Source organism: Halichoeres trimaculatus, unplaced genomic scaffold (genome assembly GCF_033239565.1).
Source record: "Halichoeres trimaculatus isolate MK-OKI-2021-1 unplaced genomic scaffold, fHalTri1.1 fHalTri1_scaffold_5, whole genome shotgun sequence".
Classification (NCBI taxonomy): domain Eukaryota; kingdom Metazoa; phylum Chordata; class Actinopteri; order Labriformes; family Labridae; genus Halichoeres; species Halichoeres trimaculatus.
In genome coordinates, this window is record NW_027437183.1 from 270018 (window position 1) to 289672 (window position 19655).

The 19655-nt window shown below is 41.9% G+C and overlaps 1 protein-coding gene across 1 annotated transcript; it reads right to left on the reverse strand.

Annotated features, from left to right (window-relative positions):
- Positions 1-10038: 10038 nt before the first annotated feature.
- p2rx7 (purinergic receptor P2X, ligand-gated ion channel, 7) lies at positions 10039-19447 on the reverse strand. Its single transcript, XM_074671310.1, has 13 exons — positions 19183-19447; positions 17576-17723; positions 17432-17503; positions 17236-17308; positions 16866-16962; positions 16715-16795; positions 16487-16622; positions 15169-15305; positions 14774-14864; positions 12814-12879; positions 12526-12630; positions 12333-12440; positions 10039-12240 (listed from the first exon to the last, which is right to left on the reverse strand). The coding sequence occupies exons 1-13, from the start codon at positions 19302-19304 to the stop codon at positions 11734-11736; spliced, it is 1743 nt and encodes a 580-aa protein (XP_074527411.1). The 5' UTR covers positions 19305-19447; the 3' UTR covers positions 10039-11733.
- Between the last annotated feature and the right edge of the window lie 208 nt (positions 19448-19655).

Sequence of the window (19655 nt, forward strand, 5' to 3'; positions counted from 1 at the left end):
TTTATTTATTTATTTATTTTACTCACTGAAATCATAGCAATGAGTTTTATATTATTTTTATAACCTTGTCCTGGCAAACAGTGGGTTAATATAACTAAATGGAAAATGGACCAATCACAATTTTCCTGTTGATGGTATCTGGGTAAATCAGCGACACCTTCTGGCAGGCAGGGCCTTAAGCAACTGCAACGAATGCCTGTGTAACTCAAGCCAATGTGGACACAATGTGACAATGACAGCTGTCTTAGCCAATCATATTTTGTTAAGTTGTGGGCGGGATCATTTCCTGTCGTCTCCCGGGGATTTACGAATACTTAATGGATAAGCTCCTAACTGTAGCTGTGAGTGAGTGAGGAGAAAAGAGAAGATCACGTTGGCAGAACGTGAAGAGAAATGGAGGAAAGTAACGGAGAAGACTGTGTGGTTGCTGGATTACTTCAAACTCTGTTTTCAAGACTGAAAGCTCGCCAGCTCCAACCTGGTCTAACCTCGGCGCAGGGCGGAGTGCACCCTCCGCAGCTGAAATTTGGTGACAAACGCACATGTGCACACGCCTCAGAGGCAGGTTTCCAGAGCGTCAGACATATTTTAATGCAGTAAACAATCACAGCAATCACTATTTAATGTAACTGTCTGAACCAGCATATACATTTATATCTATATTAACTGTCCGTCACATCTGATGTCAGATTAAAGTCGTTTGTCATAATGGAAAGTTAACCTGACGGCAGCTGGAAGTTTGATGCACATCTTACAATTAAACAATAAACAGCCTTAACATCTGATACTGAGTATATATCTGGTTCTCTCATTTCATTTCATTCAAAGAAAAAAAGAGAGAAAATAAATGTTTGTCACTCAGGATTTACCTGTTATTTCCCATATTTCTCTGTTTAGTCTTTATTTTTACATTACAGTACATTATTGTAAGGAGGATGAGGAGGAGACACCAGGAGAGTTTACAGTTTATCACTAAAGGTTCACACGATTTAAGCACAAATTTGTGCGTACGCTCTGTTGGTGAATGAGGCCCATTGTGAGCATAGTGACTGATTTTAAGTAGATTTTTTTCAATTTTATATCTTAATTTTCTAATTGTTTGAAGTTGTGTTAGGTGTTGCAGTGTTCAGGCACATGATACATTTGTAATCCCACAAAACTATCAATATTCTGAACTTCCATGTCACATGATTCTGGCTGTTGTTTTTCTTTGTTTGATTGTTTATTGCCAGAAACAGGTCTGTGATCTCAGGAGAGGCTTTAGTTAACGCTCGGAGCACTGATGGAAAAACATTTTTACTCCTGTTGGATGATTGTCCGCTGTAACCACCCCTCAGCTTCATCCATAATTCACTCACTCATTCATCGTTCATGTGTTTATAACCCACTCTGAAGTATTTCCTCCACTTTCCACCAGCTCCGTCCCTTCAGCAGATCCTATCTCTGACCCGTGAGCGCCGCGGTCCAGATTAAATCAGGCTCAGCACACGGTTCATTAGGGGACGGCCGCCTGGTGCCACAGACAATTAGCTCCTACAGCCCGAGTCTGCTGCGCCAAATACCGCGTCCTGGCTGTCCACAAACAGATGATTACAAGGGAGGGGAGGCGGTCAGAGCCAGGACACAGAGGGACACATGAGACCATGACGAAATCAGCCTCATCACCTTAATCTGGACCTCTCTGCTCCAGCTCAGAGGACGCACACATGATCAGATACTGAGCGACCTTTAGAGCAAACACAAGCTCCAACTCAGAGACAGACAAAGAACAAGAGCAGGGCCAGAGGTCCAGGTCAGACACGGGGTCACTTCAGAGCCGGGGTCTGGATCTGAAGGATACGGAACCAGCAACAGAGCTGAGATCCAGAAAGACAAGAGCTGAGAGCCAGAAAGACCAGAGCTCAGATTCAGAAAGACCAGGGCCTGAAATGTAAATACTTCTTAAAGAGGGGGTGTTTGATTCCCTATCATTTAAAGATGGAGATACTGACACAACCCTGGATGTTCAGACTGAGCATGTGCAGATTTTCAAACATACTCATATGTTGTAGCAGTCTCTGACACACTTCACCCTAAATCACAAGATTTTCATGAGACGTGTTGACATAACGAGTCATTACATAAGGATCCTCTTACTGCTTACACAGCCCTGCCCCAGGGCTATGGGCAGCCCCCTCTGTGTGGCTGGCCAATCAGAGTGAAGGGGGTTTTGGAGGGGGAGCCTTAAAGAGACAGCAGCTCAATTTCAGCATCTCAGACAGAAACAAAGGTTTTCTAACACCAAGGAGAGAAAAATCAGAGCAATAAATCATGTAAAGGTGTTCAGGGGACACGAGAGGGTAGGATGGGAATTCACTGTAACTCCCATATTGGAATATTTTAAATATCTAATGAACAAATCTTCAAATACTTGCAGATTATTTTCATTTTCTGTCATTAAACATCGAGCGAGTTATTCTGTCAAACACAGGTTTAACACACATATCATATCACTGCACATTAGCTTCATCGTTTTTGTCAAAGTCCTCCCAGACGTCACGTTTCTTGACTGACGTGTCACAGGTTTAGCAGATGGTTCTGTGTTTATTATGCTTTAGCTTTTAGTGAAATAACATCACACACATAAAAGCTGTGCATGTCCAAGTTATGTTGCCAAAGGCAGCGCTAACACAGGTGTGCTAACAACAAAATGTTAGTGGAATAATGGGGTTAACAGCGAGAATTTGAGTACTCCGTTACTCAAGAACTCCTACCCATCCCTACTACAGGCACAGAATGAAGACTTCAAAAGCACAACATCCCCCCAACCATCATCCAACCATCATCCAACCATCAGCCAACCATCAGCCAACCATCATCCAACCTTCAGCCAACCATCATCCAACCATCATCCTACCATCATCCAACCATCATCCAACCATCAGCCAACCATCAGCCAGCCATCATCCAACCATCAGCCAACCATCAACCAACCATCAACCAACCATCATCAAACCATCATCCAACCATCAGCCAACCATCAGCCAACCATCAGCCAACCATCATCCAACCTTCAGCCAACCATCATCCAACCATCAGCCAACCATCATCCAACCATCATCCAACCATCATCCAACCATCAGCCAACCATCAACCAACCATCAACCAACCATCATCAAACCATCATCCAACCATCAGCCAACCATCATCCAACCATCATCCAACCATCAGCCAACCATCAACCAACCAACCATCAACCAACCATCAACCAACCATCATCAAACCATCATCCAACCATCAGCCAACCATCATCCAACCATCATCCAACCATCAGCCAACCATCAACCAACCAACCATCAACCAACCATCATCAAACCATCATCCAACCATCAGCCAACCATCAGCCAACCATCAGCCAACCATCATCCAACTTTCAGCCAACCATCATCAAACCATCATCCAACCATCAGCCAACCATCAACCAACCATCAACCTTCTATCATCCAACCACCATCCAACCATCATCCAACCATCATCCAACCATCATCCAACCATCATCCAACCATCAGCCAACCGTCATTCAACCATTATCCAACCATCATCCAACCATCATCCAACCATCAGCCAACCATCAGCCAACCATCAACCAACCATCATCCAACCATCATCCAACCATCAGCCAACCATCAACCAACCATCAACCAACCATCATCAAACATTCATCCAACCATCAGCCAACCATCAACCAACCATCAACCTTCTATCATCCAACCACCATCCAACCATCATCCAACCATAAACCAACCATCATCCAACCATCATCCAACCATCAGCCAACCATCTTCCAACCATTATCCAACCATCATCCTACCATCATCCAACCATCAACCAACCATCAACCAACCATCATCCAACCATCAGCCAACCATCATCCAACCATAAACCAACCATCATCCAACCATCATTCAACCATCAACCAACCATCATCCAACCATCATTCAACCATCATCCAACCATCATTCAACCATCATCCAACCATCATCCAACCATCATCCAACCATCATCCAACCATCATCCAACCATCAGCCAAACGTGATAACCATTATTACAGGAGCTGGTTTTAATGGAGAGCTGCAGATTAGCATCCCTCAAAGCCTCAGCTGACAGCTTCCTGAAAGGAAAGGACTCCCACACCACACTCCCATGAATGAGGCACTCTAATTACACACACACACACACACACACACACACACACACACACACACACACACACACACACACACACACACACACACACACACACACACACACACACACACACAGCTGGAGAGGAGCTCTAATTTTAGCTGTTAATTAACCCTCTGCCTCGTTAATTCATCTCTTGTTGTGGAGTGAACAGGAGGATCTGCAGCTCGGCAGCTCGGCAGCTCGGCGCTCTGACAGATAACAGATCAGAAAATACCTCCGCTCTCAGACACAGGACTGAGCCTCTTCATTAGCTCAGCTGAAGTGTGTGAAGCGTGTGTGTGTGACTGCAGGTCTGTGCATAATGAGTGACTTTTTATCAGGCCTGCAGCAGTCACGTGTGTCTGCATGACTTCATACTGTATGCACGTATGTAAAGTAGGAGCCTGACATGTGTGCATGAATCTGCAGGATGCTCAGGGAATAAAGGTCAGTCCTGTCACTTCAAAGCTGCTAGTTTGATTCAACTCAGCATCTATTTTCAGATCATCTCCCCTGAATATCTGAAACAGACTCTAAATATTATATTACCGTTAATTTATCGACACTCAGACTCTTCAATAAACTCAGTTTATCACAGAAAGAGGAGACGGACAGGTTGATGGGGGTGAAACAGACGTGTAAACAGGAAAGTCTGCTGACTTCCGGTACAGCTCATTAAAACTATGAAATATTAAAAAAATTAAAAAGCACACCACTTACACAGCTGTTCCTGTAACAATAAAACACATTTACCGCATAATTCATCTCACGCAGATCAATTTAACTCAACGAGTCAGCAAACAAACCGTTTGTTAACGGTTAAACCAGCGCAGCGGAAAGGGAAAAACGTGATTCAACGAGAAGATGAAACGTTGGTTTTGTTGATTCACAGCGAAGAGAATCAGCTCCTTAAATCCAAAAGGCGAAGATGAGGTAAAAAACCTGTTTTTATCTTCTTCCTCTCGACTCTTTTTCTTTTTAAATGTAACTTTCAAAGTTGGTTTCATGATCGTAGTTTTGTTTTGCTCTGTTAGCTTAATCCGTCCAATCAGCTGCGACGTCTGGGTCATGTGACCGTCGAAGCAACCTCAAACAAGCTCAAAATAAGCAAAATAAATCATCACTGGACATTTTACTTTAGTTTAACTCGAAATTAAACTTTTTTTAATCATTACAACTGAATAATTCCCCAAACAACAGCATATCTGACTGTGTCATAAAAAAGACAAAATTCACAAAATAATGAGCAGTTACAATAAAGTACATTATAATAATGTTTTAACAGGCAAGGCAAGTTTATTTATAAAGCACATTTCAGCATAGCAATTCAAAGTGCTTTACAGACAGAACAAATGATAGAAAACAATTAAAATTCAATTAAAAAGGAGATTAATTAAAGAGATTCAATAAAACAATTGAAAAAAAATAAAATAGATTTTAAAACAGATTTTAAGATAAAAATTGCAGCACAGAATTAAAGACAAGATATTAAAATGAATTGTTAAAATTCTCTATTAAAAGGCAGCTGTAAAAAATAATAATATAATATATAATAATATATAATATATAATAATAATAATATATAATATACTTTAAAATGTGAGTAAACGGGGGAAAAATTGAGTTAGAGATTTAGATTCATTTTCTAAATTGACCAAATTAAATGTAATCTAAAACAATAATAAACTCATGTAACAGGGTTAAAAATACATGTGTACATCACATTTAATGTTATAATTACAAAAATGCGTGTTTGAATAAGAGTTAGTACAACTGATAAATGTTAATTAGTGTAACCAATGTTTCTCATGAAAAAAAAAACAGGATTTCGAGCAAAAAAAGGTTACTTTTGATATGATTTTCTAAGTCTATTACACCATAAAATTAAAATGTAAAGGATTTTAAATGAAGTGGCAGTGTACATCAGCTCGTCTGTCTCCTTCCCACAGGAACCATTCAGTTCTGGTAAATGTTTTGATAGGAAGTGAAAAGTTCCTGGACCCTCTGGTCCAAACAGCTTTAGAGGCTAAAGACTGGTACCATCTGAAAAAAGCTTTGGAGTGGACTCTTTGATGTTAAATATGTATGGTTAATGTAAAGAAGAAACAGCAGTGGTCCTGGTGTGGGTCCTTGAGGAACCCCAAACTGGCTGTACTTCCTCTAGAGCAGGGTCTTCAACCTGTGGCTCCGCAGCCTCATTTGGCCCTTTGACTCCTTTGCAGTGGCTCCTTGTAGCTTTAAAATTTAGTATTGAAATAAAGTTTTTTTTTTTTCTTGCAGAGGGTATTGATGATAACTACACAGACATTAAGTAAAATCATAATACAGCATTTTTTTTTTTACTGAAAATACATCACCTCTTGAATTAAAGCTTTTCATTTTTGGTGTGATTTTTTTGCATTTTTTTTATTTTTTACATTTTTGCAAATTAAGAAAAAAATCCATATTTTATAAGATTAAGCACATTTTTGAATTCTTTATCGAAATCCCCCTTTTTTGCAACTTTTAGAAAGTTTTTCAATATTCAGAAGATAAGCAAAATTTTGAAATTTAATTCTTTTTTTTTTTTTTTTGCAAAATTATAACATTTCAGCAAATGTTTTGAAATATCAAAATTTTGAAATTTTTTTAATTCCTTTTTTATTTTGCAAATTTTGGATATATATCTTTTTTAATTTTCAACTTATTGAAACTTCATAAGTTTAGTTTGCAAATTTATTAAAAATGAAAAAATTAAGAAATCACAAAACACACACACAAAAACTTCTCATTTAGATAATTATTCACCAGATTTTACACTTTTTGTCTTGTTATGAAGATAAAGTAGATTTTGTGGCTCCTGAACGACTTTAACCCAGGTGAGCCGAGGAAAAACGGCTCTTTGGAAAGTAAAGGTTGCAGACCCCTGCTTTAGAGTCTATTTAAACATATACATTTTGGTCTGTGAAGAACAAATCACATGTGACATGGAGGAGTTCATTCATTCAGTGTATTTAGCACATGTACCTGACATGTTTAATTTGGCCCATAGAGAGTAAACACGTGATGTCACAGCGAGCAGGAGTCGCTGTGGTTACGCCCACTGAGCAGCAGGAAGAGGGAGATGAGCAGCAGCGTTGGCTTAAATGATGTCTAAACTCTAAAACAAAATCAAAAAATGAGGAGTGATGATTGAACAAACAAGTTTGGAAAGCAGTCAGAGCCATCTTTAGACAGGTACTGAAGAGAGGATCGCTGCAACTTACAGAAACACTCCAGGCAACACGTGTCAGTTAAAGTTGATTTATGCTGTTTTTTTGGGTTAAATTATATCTTTAATTAACAAATCTCTAACTGTTAGCATTTTTTATTCAGCTGTATTCTTTATAACTGAAACATTTCTGTCTGTGTGATGATGAACGTTGTGTTTGACATGATTTAGTAACTAGCTTAAACTGAGGCTCACTCAGTTTTCTAAATAAGGGTAAACTCCAGTACGAGCAGCTGTAGCTGGGCTGTATGAAGGATTTGATATTAACTTTACTCAAACACCATCAGGAAGTCTATACAGCTATTGATTATACAGTCAGTGGTTAATACTGAAAGTAAAAACAGATGATACGCATGTTCACTCGGGTCAATCCTCTGTAATGTGTGTTTTCCTGGAGCTGAAATCAGGAAGAAATAAATGTGAGGAGATGATTTCTCATGTGGATGTTTGTGAGAGTTGGGTGGATGAGGTTTATTTCAGAGCGGATCAACCAGCTCACACTTCACACTCAGTGAACAGTTTCCCTCCACCACAATCACTGCACACGATCTGCAGAAGGTGAACTCTCATCCATCCGTTTAATCTGCAAACCTGCATCCATCTCCCTCCACCTCCAGCTCCATCAGCCTGTTTCCACTCCACATGCATCCATCCACGGTCTGCAGGTTAGCTCTGTTAGCGCACAGATCCAGAAAAACTCTGGGACACAGATTATTTTTAGCTCACATTCTTTGACTATTTGTCTTCATGGAGGATTGATGCTGATCTTATTTACTGGAAAACAACCTCATCCATTCAGTCAGGTCATTCTGAAGATGAGATTAAATCAAAGGAGCACACGCTAATACATTAGCCACCAGTCTTCAAAAAGAAAGGCCAAGAGATGCGGTCCAAACGAGTCTCTGGGAGTTTTTCCACTTCTACGACCAAGAGCTGTAACTCTGCTCAAATGGAGCGTTTATGAAAACAATAGCTGAGGTCTGGAGCCAGAGAAACGTCTGAAGGATCTGAAATGTCACAGATTCCTCCTGAAGAACGGCTCACAGCTCGACGCTAACTCTGCTCTGGACAGGGGGAGTGTAAAGGCCGCGCTGTGCAGCTGTTTGTCAGCTCTGAACAAGACTTTAAAGGAAATACTTTAATATTATTAAGGTCTGAATCAAAGGAGGAGCACAGGAAAAGCATGCTACGCTAACATGCCGAGGATCTCCATCAAACACTGGAATGTCCTGCTGCTTTTTAAGTCCTGAAGTTATGACTGTAATCCTTTCCATGTGAAAACTGAGAACAAACTAAACATCAAACTATTTAAAGTCCCACACATTAACGCAGGTTTATTTTCAGACATACATGTTTTCATCATATTTCAGCCAAACAGTCCCAAAGATATGGAAGCTTAAATCTGAACTAGCTCCTGTGGTGATGTAACAACAGGAGGGGTTTTAATTGGCTTGCATGCGAAGCCACTCCCACTCCTCAGGTAATTAAGCTTCCTGATACTCTGGTTGTGTCAGTGTTGGAAAGTCCAGACATCAGATATCTAGTGCTAACTGCACTGAAGGCAGTGGTTGCTTTTATTTGTAACCTACATGCAAATGCAAACAGACTCAGTGCTACCATATTAGCACACGTTTAGCATGGCCTCCTGTTTAAAGAAGACTGCAGCTTCTGGGGCGCAGATGGCGTAGCAGTCTAGTTTCCCACACGTCACTCCCCACTTTGCTCCCTTTCCCACTCTATACACTGCCCCTCCTCTATCCTCTCGGTTGCTAGGTGCTACCCAAGTACCTGCCTGTTGCAGCAGTTCTCTCGTCTTTGTCCGTTTCTTGTAATTTTTTCGTCTCTTTTTCGTCATCTTTGTATTTGGAGTGGATCATCACTTTGTATGGTTCATTGTCGGTCACGGACACCAAACGTTTTGTGGCTTAGGCGGTATTTTTTACTACTTTTCTCCTGTGTTTGTCTGGAGATCCTACATGCAACCATGGCTGCATTGTTTACATGCAAAATTAGCTGTTAGCAGCCTGTAGCATGTCAATGCTAACTTGTGTAGGGCTTGATGATTTCCCTCGAGCTGAGGAGGAGGAGGTGAGGACGACGTGCTGGTTCTCAGTGTGAGCTAAGAAGTGACGACATGGACCTGTCCTTCCATCCATCGTTGTTGGGAACGTGGGATCTCGCTCCGGGGGATGGATGAGCTAGCTGTGCTAACCCAGCGGCATCGTGCTGTTCACGGACGTGGCTGACGGAGCAGACATCGGACGCCACGACACATCGGAGGAGCTTTGCCTGCTGTGGGCAGACAGGATCCAGGAGACAGAGACTGAACAGACTGCTGGGGAGGCTCAGTCCTGGACCCTGTGGAGGTGGAGACTGGCTGGGCTGGAGAGTGGTGGACGAGTGGTGGACGGGATGTCAGCATCTAATTTCTTATGGACATTTTTGCACTTTCTATACTCTTTCTTACTTTTGTTTTCTTAAATGCTGCGGTGACTCCTGAATTTCCCCTCGGGGATAAATAAAGTATTTTCTATTCTATTCTATTCTATTCTATCATCAAAGGCATAAAAAGCCCCAAAAAATAACTCAAAAAAAAAATGCAATTCCTCGAGTGTCCACTAGAGGTTGGCTGAGGAAGCCCCAGGAACCACATACACACCCATTCAAAAAAGTCAATCTTTAAAGGATAGATAAACATGTTTACAGCCTGGTTTCAAAACATGATTCCAGTCTGGATGGATCATTTCTCTTTCACTGTGAGTGATGTCACAATGAGTGATGTCACTGAGAGTGATGTCACTATGAGTGATGTCACTATGAGTGATGTCACTGAGAGTGATGTCACATTACACTTTATGGAATGTTGCCATTTATATTCAGAGACATTCAGAGCAACATTCCGGAACTCCTTGGTGATGAGTCAGCGTTTCAAATATGGAACTTGAAAACAACAGTCCTCAAAACTCTGCTTCAGAAACAGATGGGTGACATCACAGAGCCTAATTCTATACATGTATGTATGTATTATACAGTCGATGAATCTAGAGCAGAAATAAACATGTTTGGAGCCTGGTTCAAAACAGGACTTTAGTCTGAGAGATCTCAGGAAACTAACTTCATAAAAAAAGGCTTTTGACGACCAAATCTTATTACGACAAAGAAAATAATTTTAACTGAGGATGTGAGATTTAAAAAAAAACACACACAGAATGACTTTTATATGGAGCAAAGCATTTGTGAGATCTCAGATGTTGTCAAAGAGGTCATAGGTCAGTGTATCACTGCTGTGCCAATACACCCTGAAAAAATCAACAGAGGTAGATACACTGACCAATCACAGCTGAGACAACATGTGCCAGATAGTTTTACGAGACCCTGAGATACTTTAGGGAGATCTTGAGAAAGTTTTATAAGTTCTCGCAAACTTTTTGCAAGATCTCGCTAAAGATCTCAGCTAAATCTTTTTTTTATTTTTTCCTCCGTGTCCCCTTGGGAGCTCCGTACTCTGAAAAACACTTTTGTTTGTCAGACGAGCTATTTGATTAGATTCTGGGTCACGTTCTCCTGGAGCGCTCACCAGGTGTTGTCGTACCTGTGACGATGATGAGGGTTAGAAACTGAGGCTGCAGATCCTCTAGGACTGAGTGTAAACACTAAGAGGACACGCTGGAGGCCGCTCTGACACGAGGGGCTGAGACCGTCACGACCTGAAACAGGGAGTGTTTCTCAAACTGAAGCTGAAACTAAGATTTTTGATTTTGTCTCCTTGTTTCCTCAACAAAGCACTGAATTGTTCTTGTAGTTCAGCAAAACGCAGCGTGAAACATCAGATAACAGCTGATTCCCCTCAGGCTGTCCGCTCAGGTCATCCTCAGACCAACAGTTCACCCACAGTTTGACTCCTCCTCTAACGCAGCTCGTTTCCTACAGATCAAATTTACTGTTAATGAGGCGTTTTCTCCTCAGTAAACTTTTCTTTGAGCCTCCTTCTTCTTCTCTTTCTGACGCTGACTCGTCTCCATGAGGTTTATTTCACCTGAGCAGGAGCTGGAAATGTTGTCTCTGCCCTGGAAAGGTAAAAACAGCCCAAAGGGAGTGAGAGTAAAAAGTGTTATGATGTTTGAAGAGCTGGAGGCGACAGGTGAGGTCAGTAAACTCAGATTTATTAAAGAAGCGTTTTTCGTTAAGCGGGGTTATCCTCAGGTTTGTCAGGGTGAAGCAGATCCAACGTGATCTCTGTCAGTGAGTCAGTCAGTCAGGAAGGCGTCACGCTCCTCTCAGAGCTCCCCGTTAGCACACGCCTGCATGGATGCCGCCCTGGCTGGCGTGAAGCCGCTGTACTGCCCGTCCGCACTGGGAAACTCCGCCCTGATCCTCCACACGCAGCAGCTGGGGATGGCGGGGAGCGCGTCCTGAGGCGGGACCCCAAACCTCCAGCTGACGTACTGTCTGTACGCACAGTGACGCAGAGAGGAGGTCTGGGCTCCCTCAGGGGGCGGAGTTAGAGGGTCTCTGTACAGCAGCACGGCCTCCAGCAGGGGGCGACTCAGCACCAGCCGCTCGAACAGAGGAGACGAGGCGATGCAGACGCCGTCGCTCCGCCTGCAGCACAGCTCCTCCTGTGGGAGCGAGGAGGCTCTGCAGGCGTCGCAGTGACACCAGGCAGGGCGCGGGGGGCGGGGCTTCTGCTCTGGTTTGGGCTCAGGAGGAGGAGGAGCTTCACGATGGGTGGAGACGTTAGGCTGCAGCAGAGAGAGGACGGCCCTCAGGTGTCCCACGTCCTCCTGTCAGGACGAGAACGCCACCGACAAATTAAACTTTCCAAAGACGAAATCCCCACCCTGACCACCAGGTGTCCCCACATCCTCAGGTTTACCTTACGTGGCTGCACAGACGTGGGTTTGACGTCCTGTAAACTCTTCTTCTGTGATCTCTTCACCAGACGGAGGTTTGTCTCGTCCACGTAGGAGACACAGAGGACGACCTGAGACACACGGTCAGAGGGTTTCAGACAGAAACAGCTGATCACAGGAAGTAAACAGAGGAGTCAGCCTCAGAGCGATAACCACCTTCTGTTTGTCCGTCACTGACTCCACCTTCCTCTGAGAGTAGTCCTGCCCCACCTCAGCAGAGTAACAGCTGGTCCCGATCAGCCAGTCCATCAGCAGCGTGGTCTGGAGGAGGAGACGCCATGTTTACCTCAGAGTGGGTGTGGCTTCACCAGAGAGTCACACAAACTGAGAGACGACAGCTTCCTGTCCTCACAGCTGATCATCACACAGTCAGTGTGTGTGTGTGTGTGTGTGTGTGTGTGTGTGTGTGTGTGTGTGTGTGTGTGTGTGTGTGCTCTCTCTCACCAGAGCGTAGTAGGACAGGGTTGATCCGATGTAGATGATGAGCTGGGTGAAGCTGAATTTTCCCGCCTAGAAAACAAAAAATGTGTTGGACTTGAAATCTGCAGAGTAACCACGTAAACACAAACACACAAACACACAAACACACAAACACACAAACACACAAACAGAACTCTGAACCATTCTGGAACATTCTGTTCTGTTCTAGAATTCTACATCATTCCATTCTGCTAAATTCACTCCTGTTCTAGAATTCTTCACTGTCTCAGTCAATGAGTGTTAACGTTCAGTCAGTAACTCTTTCATATCCAGAGTACTATCAGTAACCTGGTTACACAAAGGCCGTGTAAAGACAAACAACCCTTATTAAACCAGAATCTGCTATTGATCTGTGACGATCCTTTTCTAGAATAACACATCATTCCACTGTACTAAATCTGATCTAGCTCTAAGACTATCTACCTTTCCTTTCTGATAAATTCTATCCCATTCTAGAGTTCTATACCACCCTGTTCTGGAATTCTATTTATTCTGAACTACTGTGTTACATTCTATCCTTTTCAGAGTTCTCCTGTTCCAGAATCCTTTACAAATCTATTCTGTTTAATCCTTTTCTAGAATTCTAAATCAGTGGTTTCTTTATGCTTAAGCTCACTACATTCTTTTATATTCCATCATGTTCCACAATCCTGTTCTATTCTATTCTGTTTAATTCTCTCCTATACCAGAATCATTTACCATTCTGTCACATTCTTTTAATTCTAGATCACTTTTATTGTTTGGTTCTTTTCTCTTCTAAAATTCTATTCTAGTCTATTCCATCTCATTCTGTTCTGTCCTGATCCAGAGTTCTGTATCAATAGATCTATGTTCTGTCCTGATCAAGAGTTCTATATCAACAGATCTATGCTCTGTCCAGGTCCAGAGTTCTATATCAACAGATCTATGTTCTGTCCAGGTCCAAAGTTCTGTATCAACAGATCTATGTTCTGTCCTGTTTTGGAAACTTTACCTTTCCCTCCTCTAATATTCTCTCCCTTTCTAGAATTTAACTGCATCCCATCTCGTGTCCTGACATTTCTCTGTATCATGCTTTAAATTTTTGATGATGATGATGATGATGATGATGATGATGATGATGATGATGGTGCTAACAGTGTTTCTCTTTAATGAAGATTCAGATGTTTCCCTCTCTAATCTAATCTCCTGAGAACACATCGACCTCGGCTGATTTAATCTAACAGACCTCACAGTTCTTTACACGACGCTAGCTTCCTGTTTGGTCACAACAACAACAACAACAAACAACATCAGACCACGAGGAAACAAAGGACTGGGAACAGACTGGGAACAGACTGGGAACAGACTGGGAACAGAGTAGGAACAGGAAAGTGGGAACAGACTGGGAACGGACTGAGAACAGACTGGGAACAGACTGAGAAAAGACTGGGAACAGACTGGGAACAGACTGAGAACAGACTGGGAACAGACTGGGAACAGACTGTGGGAACAGACTGTGGGAACAGACTGAGAACAGACTGGGAACAGACTGAGAACAGACTGGGAACAGACTGGGAACAGACTGAGAACAGACTGAGAACAGACTGAGAACAGACTGGGAACAGACTGAGAACAGACTGGGAACAGACTGGGAACAGACTGAGAACAGACTGAGAACAGACTGGGTACAGACTGGGATCAGACTGGGAACAGGACAGTGGGAACAGACTGGGAACAGACTGTGGGAACAGACTGAGAACAGACTGGGAACAGACTGAGAACAGACTGAGAACAGACTGGGAACAGACTGAGAACAGACTGGGAACAGACTGAGAACAGACTGGGAACAGACTGAGAACAGACTGGGAACAGACTGAGAACAGACTGGGAACAGACTGTGGGAACAGGACATAGAGAACTGGACGGTCAGAGCAGAGGGAGGAAGCTGAGGTGGAGCGCTCACCTGTCCAAACACCATGACGTCAAACCTGATCCCGAAAGCTTTGTAGAGCGTGCGCTCCTCCACACCGTTCACCGTGTTGTACTTAGCGAATCTGGTCAGGAAACATCAGGAAAGGTCAAAGAACGAGTTAATGTAACCAGGAAGTGAAGGATCAGAGGACATGTCTCTGTTACTGTCCCCCCTGTTGGACCTGAGCCCAGACTGACGTCCTCAGAGTCCGTTAGTGGAAATAAAAACATCACAAAGGTCAAAGATCATCGTATCTGAAGACAGAGCTGCTCTGAGCTGTGAATTCACACCCTCTAACTGTTTCAGGATGGTTTTGATGACTGGTTTTGATGACTGGTTTGTCTGCAGTGAAGCGTCTGACGTATTTGACCTTTGACCTCTCTGACCTGAAGTTGAGCCCGGGGTACAGCGTCCTGTTGCTCTCCTTCTCGTCCAGGCGTCTGAAGGAGTAGCGGGGCAGGCAGCGCTGCATCAGCCGGTCCAGGTTACAGTCCCACTTTATCAGGATGCCGATGACGCCCCCCTGTGGACAAACAGAGGAGGACGTCAGAGCTGCAGGACACTTGATTTAATGTTGTTTTTACAGAGTTTTTGTGATGTGGTTTAATTTTATGTTTTTAACACCACTTCCTCTCTTTTCTCAGCCACACACCGAGGAGCTCTCTGAAGTCTCAGTTTCTCTTTTTAGTTTCAACTTCTCTCGACCTCCGTCTGAGGCCTGAGTTTTCTGACTGAGAGGAACTAAAGGAGGGAAACAGGAAGTGAAAGTTCTGCAGCTTCTACCAGCCACACACTGCTATTAATTTATCTGTTTTTAACTCACAGTTCATGATACGACGGTGCTGTGATGACTATACCAGGGGTTGATTTTAATTATTCATGTCAACTCTCTGATTTCAATCTTTTATATCATGTTACTTCTTTTTCATCTGTTAAAAAAGGTTTGAAACTGAAACTTTATAAAATGAAACAGTCCAGAGAAATAAAGAATATAACTATATATCCAAAACTAACCCCTAAAACTAAAGTTTATCCATGATTATAAAACAGATTAAGAAAATCTATACATTACCCTCTATGGCCTTATTCACAGAAAGCAAGCCAAAAATAAATAGATAAGAAACAGAACTTAAAAAAAAAAGATTTTTTAAAAATTTAGAAAAAAAACTAAATTAATTTCAATTTAATTAGATTAATTTGGTTTAAAAATAAATAATTCAAAATAAATGAATTTGGAAAAAATGAATTCCAAAGGAAATATAAAAACTCATTATACAATCAAAAAAAGTCAATAATAATAGTAATAATAATAATAATAATAATAATAATAATAATAATAATAATAATAATAATAATAATAAAATTTTGATCTAATTAATTTTATTACATTTAAACAAATATATAAAAAAACAAAATTGAATAAAATTATATCTAAATATACAACAATAAAATAAGAAAAAAAATAGTTTGGAAAAATAAAAAAAATCTTTATTTGATTTATTAACTAAAAAATAAAACATAAAAAAACATGATTAAAGGTAAATCAATAATGAAAACAATACAAAAAAAATGTGATCATAAAATAAAAATTAGGACAAAAAATACAAATAATAAGAAAATGTCCCTTACTATCAGAAACCTTGATAAGAGCCTCAGACCTGCTGGTATAAAGTGGCCTACCTGACCTTTGACCTCTGACCTCACCTCTACAGACATCTCAGAGAACTTCTCTCCGGCCTCTCTGACCACGTCTCCGAGCCTGAAGATGGGACACAGCGAGTCGTTTTTCCTGTCACAGTTCCTCAGGTAGGTGGCGCTCATGTGTGGGAGGATGTTCCTCCTGTGGAAACGACACGGTGGTTTAAAACACGCGCCCCAGGTGCTCATGGGAAGAAACACAGGAACAGGAAGTCGTCCTCAGCGCCGTCCCACCTGATGAAGTTGAAGGCTGGAAACCTGATGTTGTTCTTGATGAGCACGGTGAAGTTTTCAGCTGCTGCCAACAGAGCGGGTCTGTGGAGAAACCAAACCGTCAAACGCTGACGTCCACTTTCAACACAGCAGAGAAGAGCAGAGGCTTCACCTGGGAGGGTCGCTCTTTGTCTCCACGGGACACCACGCAGACACCTCGCAGGTCTTCTTCAACACGTCAAACTTCACACACGAGCCCGTATGGATCCCTGCAGAGGACAAAAACATGTTCAACTCATTAACCGTGGAGGACCTCAGCCTGAGAGTCGTTTAGCAGAGAGCTGAGGGTTAACGCTGCCACGCTGATGATACATTCCTCCGCTGAGTGAGGAAACAGGTCGCCCGGCGCCGTCCCTCTGATGATCACGGTGAAGCATCACTGAGAAAGTCGACCTGACTGGATCCGTGACCACAGAGAGGAGCTACAGGCCTGAAGGAGGCAGTACGTGATTGTGTCTGGGTGTCAGAGATGTGGAGGTTACCGTGGCTGAGCTGGTCCCACGCTCCTCTCTCACAGTCCTTATCAGAGCGACAGAGTCGGCCTTTCACAGGGACCTGGAAAACAAACACGAGGCCAACGTTTAAAAACCTGCTTCTCACCATCACACTGATAATTATCAAATCAACGTTAAAACCATAATGATGATGATGATGATGATGATGATGATGATGATGCACCTCAGGACACTTCCCCTGCTTCTGGTTCTTCGTCACGATGACGTTCGTCACCACAAAGAACGAGTTTTTATCCTGAGAGGGAGACAGATCATCACGTCATCTTCAACAACCACTCAGAGGATCCTGCATCCTTTAAACCCTGACCTGAAGGGGTCCACTGTAGTCCACCACGTCCCAGACCACATCCCCGACCCCAGGGAGGCGCGTCTGAGCCACACCTTTAACCTTGGTGGTGACGGAGCTCACGACCAGGTCGAACTCCTGGTACTTCCTGTTCCACAGCATCATGACGCTACACACACACACACACACACACACACACACACACACACACACACAGTTTAAAGGACGTTACACACATTAAAAACGTCCCTGTTGTTATGGTCCGTGCGTCTAGCTGAGTGAAAATATCCCTGAAGTTCTCTGAGCTGAGCATGAAGGCACAGCTGCTTCACAACAACAACAAATTTATAAAAAAATAATAATAAAGCCAAATTTAAAAAAAATACAAAACTTTATTTTTTTACTTAGTTGGGTTACGTTAAGAAAAAATATAAAACAAAATATGATAAAATAAAATGAAAACATGCAGTTAAAAAAGAAATAAAACAAATATAAGGGGCTAAAAAAACACAAAATGAAAATGATGAAATAAAACTAAAAGATGTTAAAAGATAAAAGTAAATAAGAAATATATATTTAATTTACACTTGTAGTAAAAAAGAAAATTTAAAAGATAAAGAATAAAACAATAAATAATACAATAGAAATAAATGATGTAAAATAAAATAAGTTACTTGAAAAAACAAGATAAGAACTTGATACAATTAAATAACATAAAAAATAAAATTTATGAAATTAAAATGACACAAAATAAATTTTGAAAAACGAACAAAGCTAATTTTTATGACTAAAAAATAAATTAAGATAAAAATATTATTATATTTTTTTTTCAAAACATTTCTGTCAGTCATTTGAATGTTTTAACTGTTGAAATTTTACTGAATTAACTAAGGGAAATAAATGCTGCTAAACAGATGAAAACAATTAACACTAGCATGGGTTAGCATGGGTTAGCATGGGTTAGCATGGGTTAGCATATTGCCATAAACAATAATAATAATTTGACCTCCCATACATTGAAAACACCTGGATCAGGTTCCTGCAGATCCAAACTGTTGTTCTCTGATTTTAAAAAACTAATTGTTTTAAAAATCAGAGTTTAGACAAAATATCAGATAATTTACAGACTCCTGCAGATTCATGGTGGGTCAGTTTGGTTATTTATTATTTGTTTTTATTGTGACATGTTTTAACACACCACACAGCTTTCCTTACAATGATTTAATTTAATTTAATTATATTTATTTTAAGTTTTGTAATGAACTGGATCATCTGTAACTCAGTTCAGTTCACAGATAAACCAGACTCTGACTGACCCAGACTTTCTGAAACTGCTTCATATTTTATCACATGTTCTGAGCCAAAGTTCTTGAACGGAGCCGAACTTTCTGGTCCAAACACAGAGACCCTGACCCTGGTCTGCGGTCTGAGTTTCCTCATAGAGGATCCAGTTTCAGAATAAAAACCTTAAACCTGGTCCTCGGTCTGTGGTCTATGGTCTGTGTTAGCCTCCTGTGCTGAACCGTCTCTGTTAACGGGACTCTGACGGGTCCCTGTGAGGCGTTAGTCCAGCATCAGGGCGCGTCCCGCCGCCCCCAGCCCGCGGGTCCGGATCCTGAGAGACTCACCAGATGACCAGCAGGATGGCAGCGTTCAGACTCCACTTCAGGGACCCCAGCCGGACGCTCTGGATCCGGACCAGCTTCGTGGTCTCATACTGACACAGACCGAGGAACCGGCAGCACGCCATGAGGACGGTACCGGATCCGCTGCTGGGTCTGGGTCTCCGGGTACGGACTGTTCTGGTCCGGATTGTGTGAGTCAGGGGAGAAGAGGAACCTCTGACTCAGTTCTTGACTCTTCTTCCTGTGAGCTGGGTCACATGTTCAGGATCCTGCAGCTGCTGGGTCCTCCAATCAGCACACACACACACACACACACACACACACACACACACACACACACACACACACACACACACACACACACACACACACACACATTCAATAATTTATAATAAAATTTTGAAAACAGTTCTGGACAAAATAACTAAATAATAATGAAAAAAAAACATAAATATTTTTTTTTTTTAATTAAAAAA

Excerpts from the sequence above, each read along its gene's own strand:
- p2rx7 (XM_074671310.1), bottom strand. The coding sequence starts at position 19,304 with ATGGCGTGCTGCCGGTTCCTCGGTCTGTGTCAGTATGAGACCACGAAG. Across the intron at positions 17,309-17,431 it reads AGCAGGGGAAGTGTCCTGAG|GTCCCTGTGAAAGGCCGACT; the intron begins GTGCATCATCAT and ends TTTGTTTTCCAG. Across the intron at positions 12,880-14,773 it reads ACGTCATGGTGTTTGGACAG|GCGGGAAAATTCAGCTTCAC; the intron begins GTGAGCGCTCCA and ends TTTGTTTTCTAG.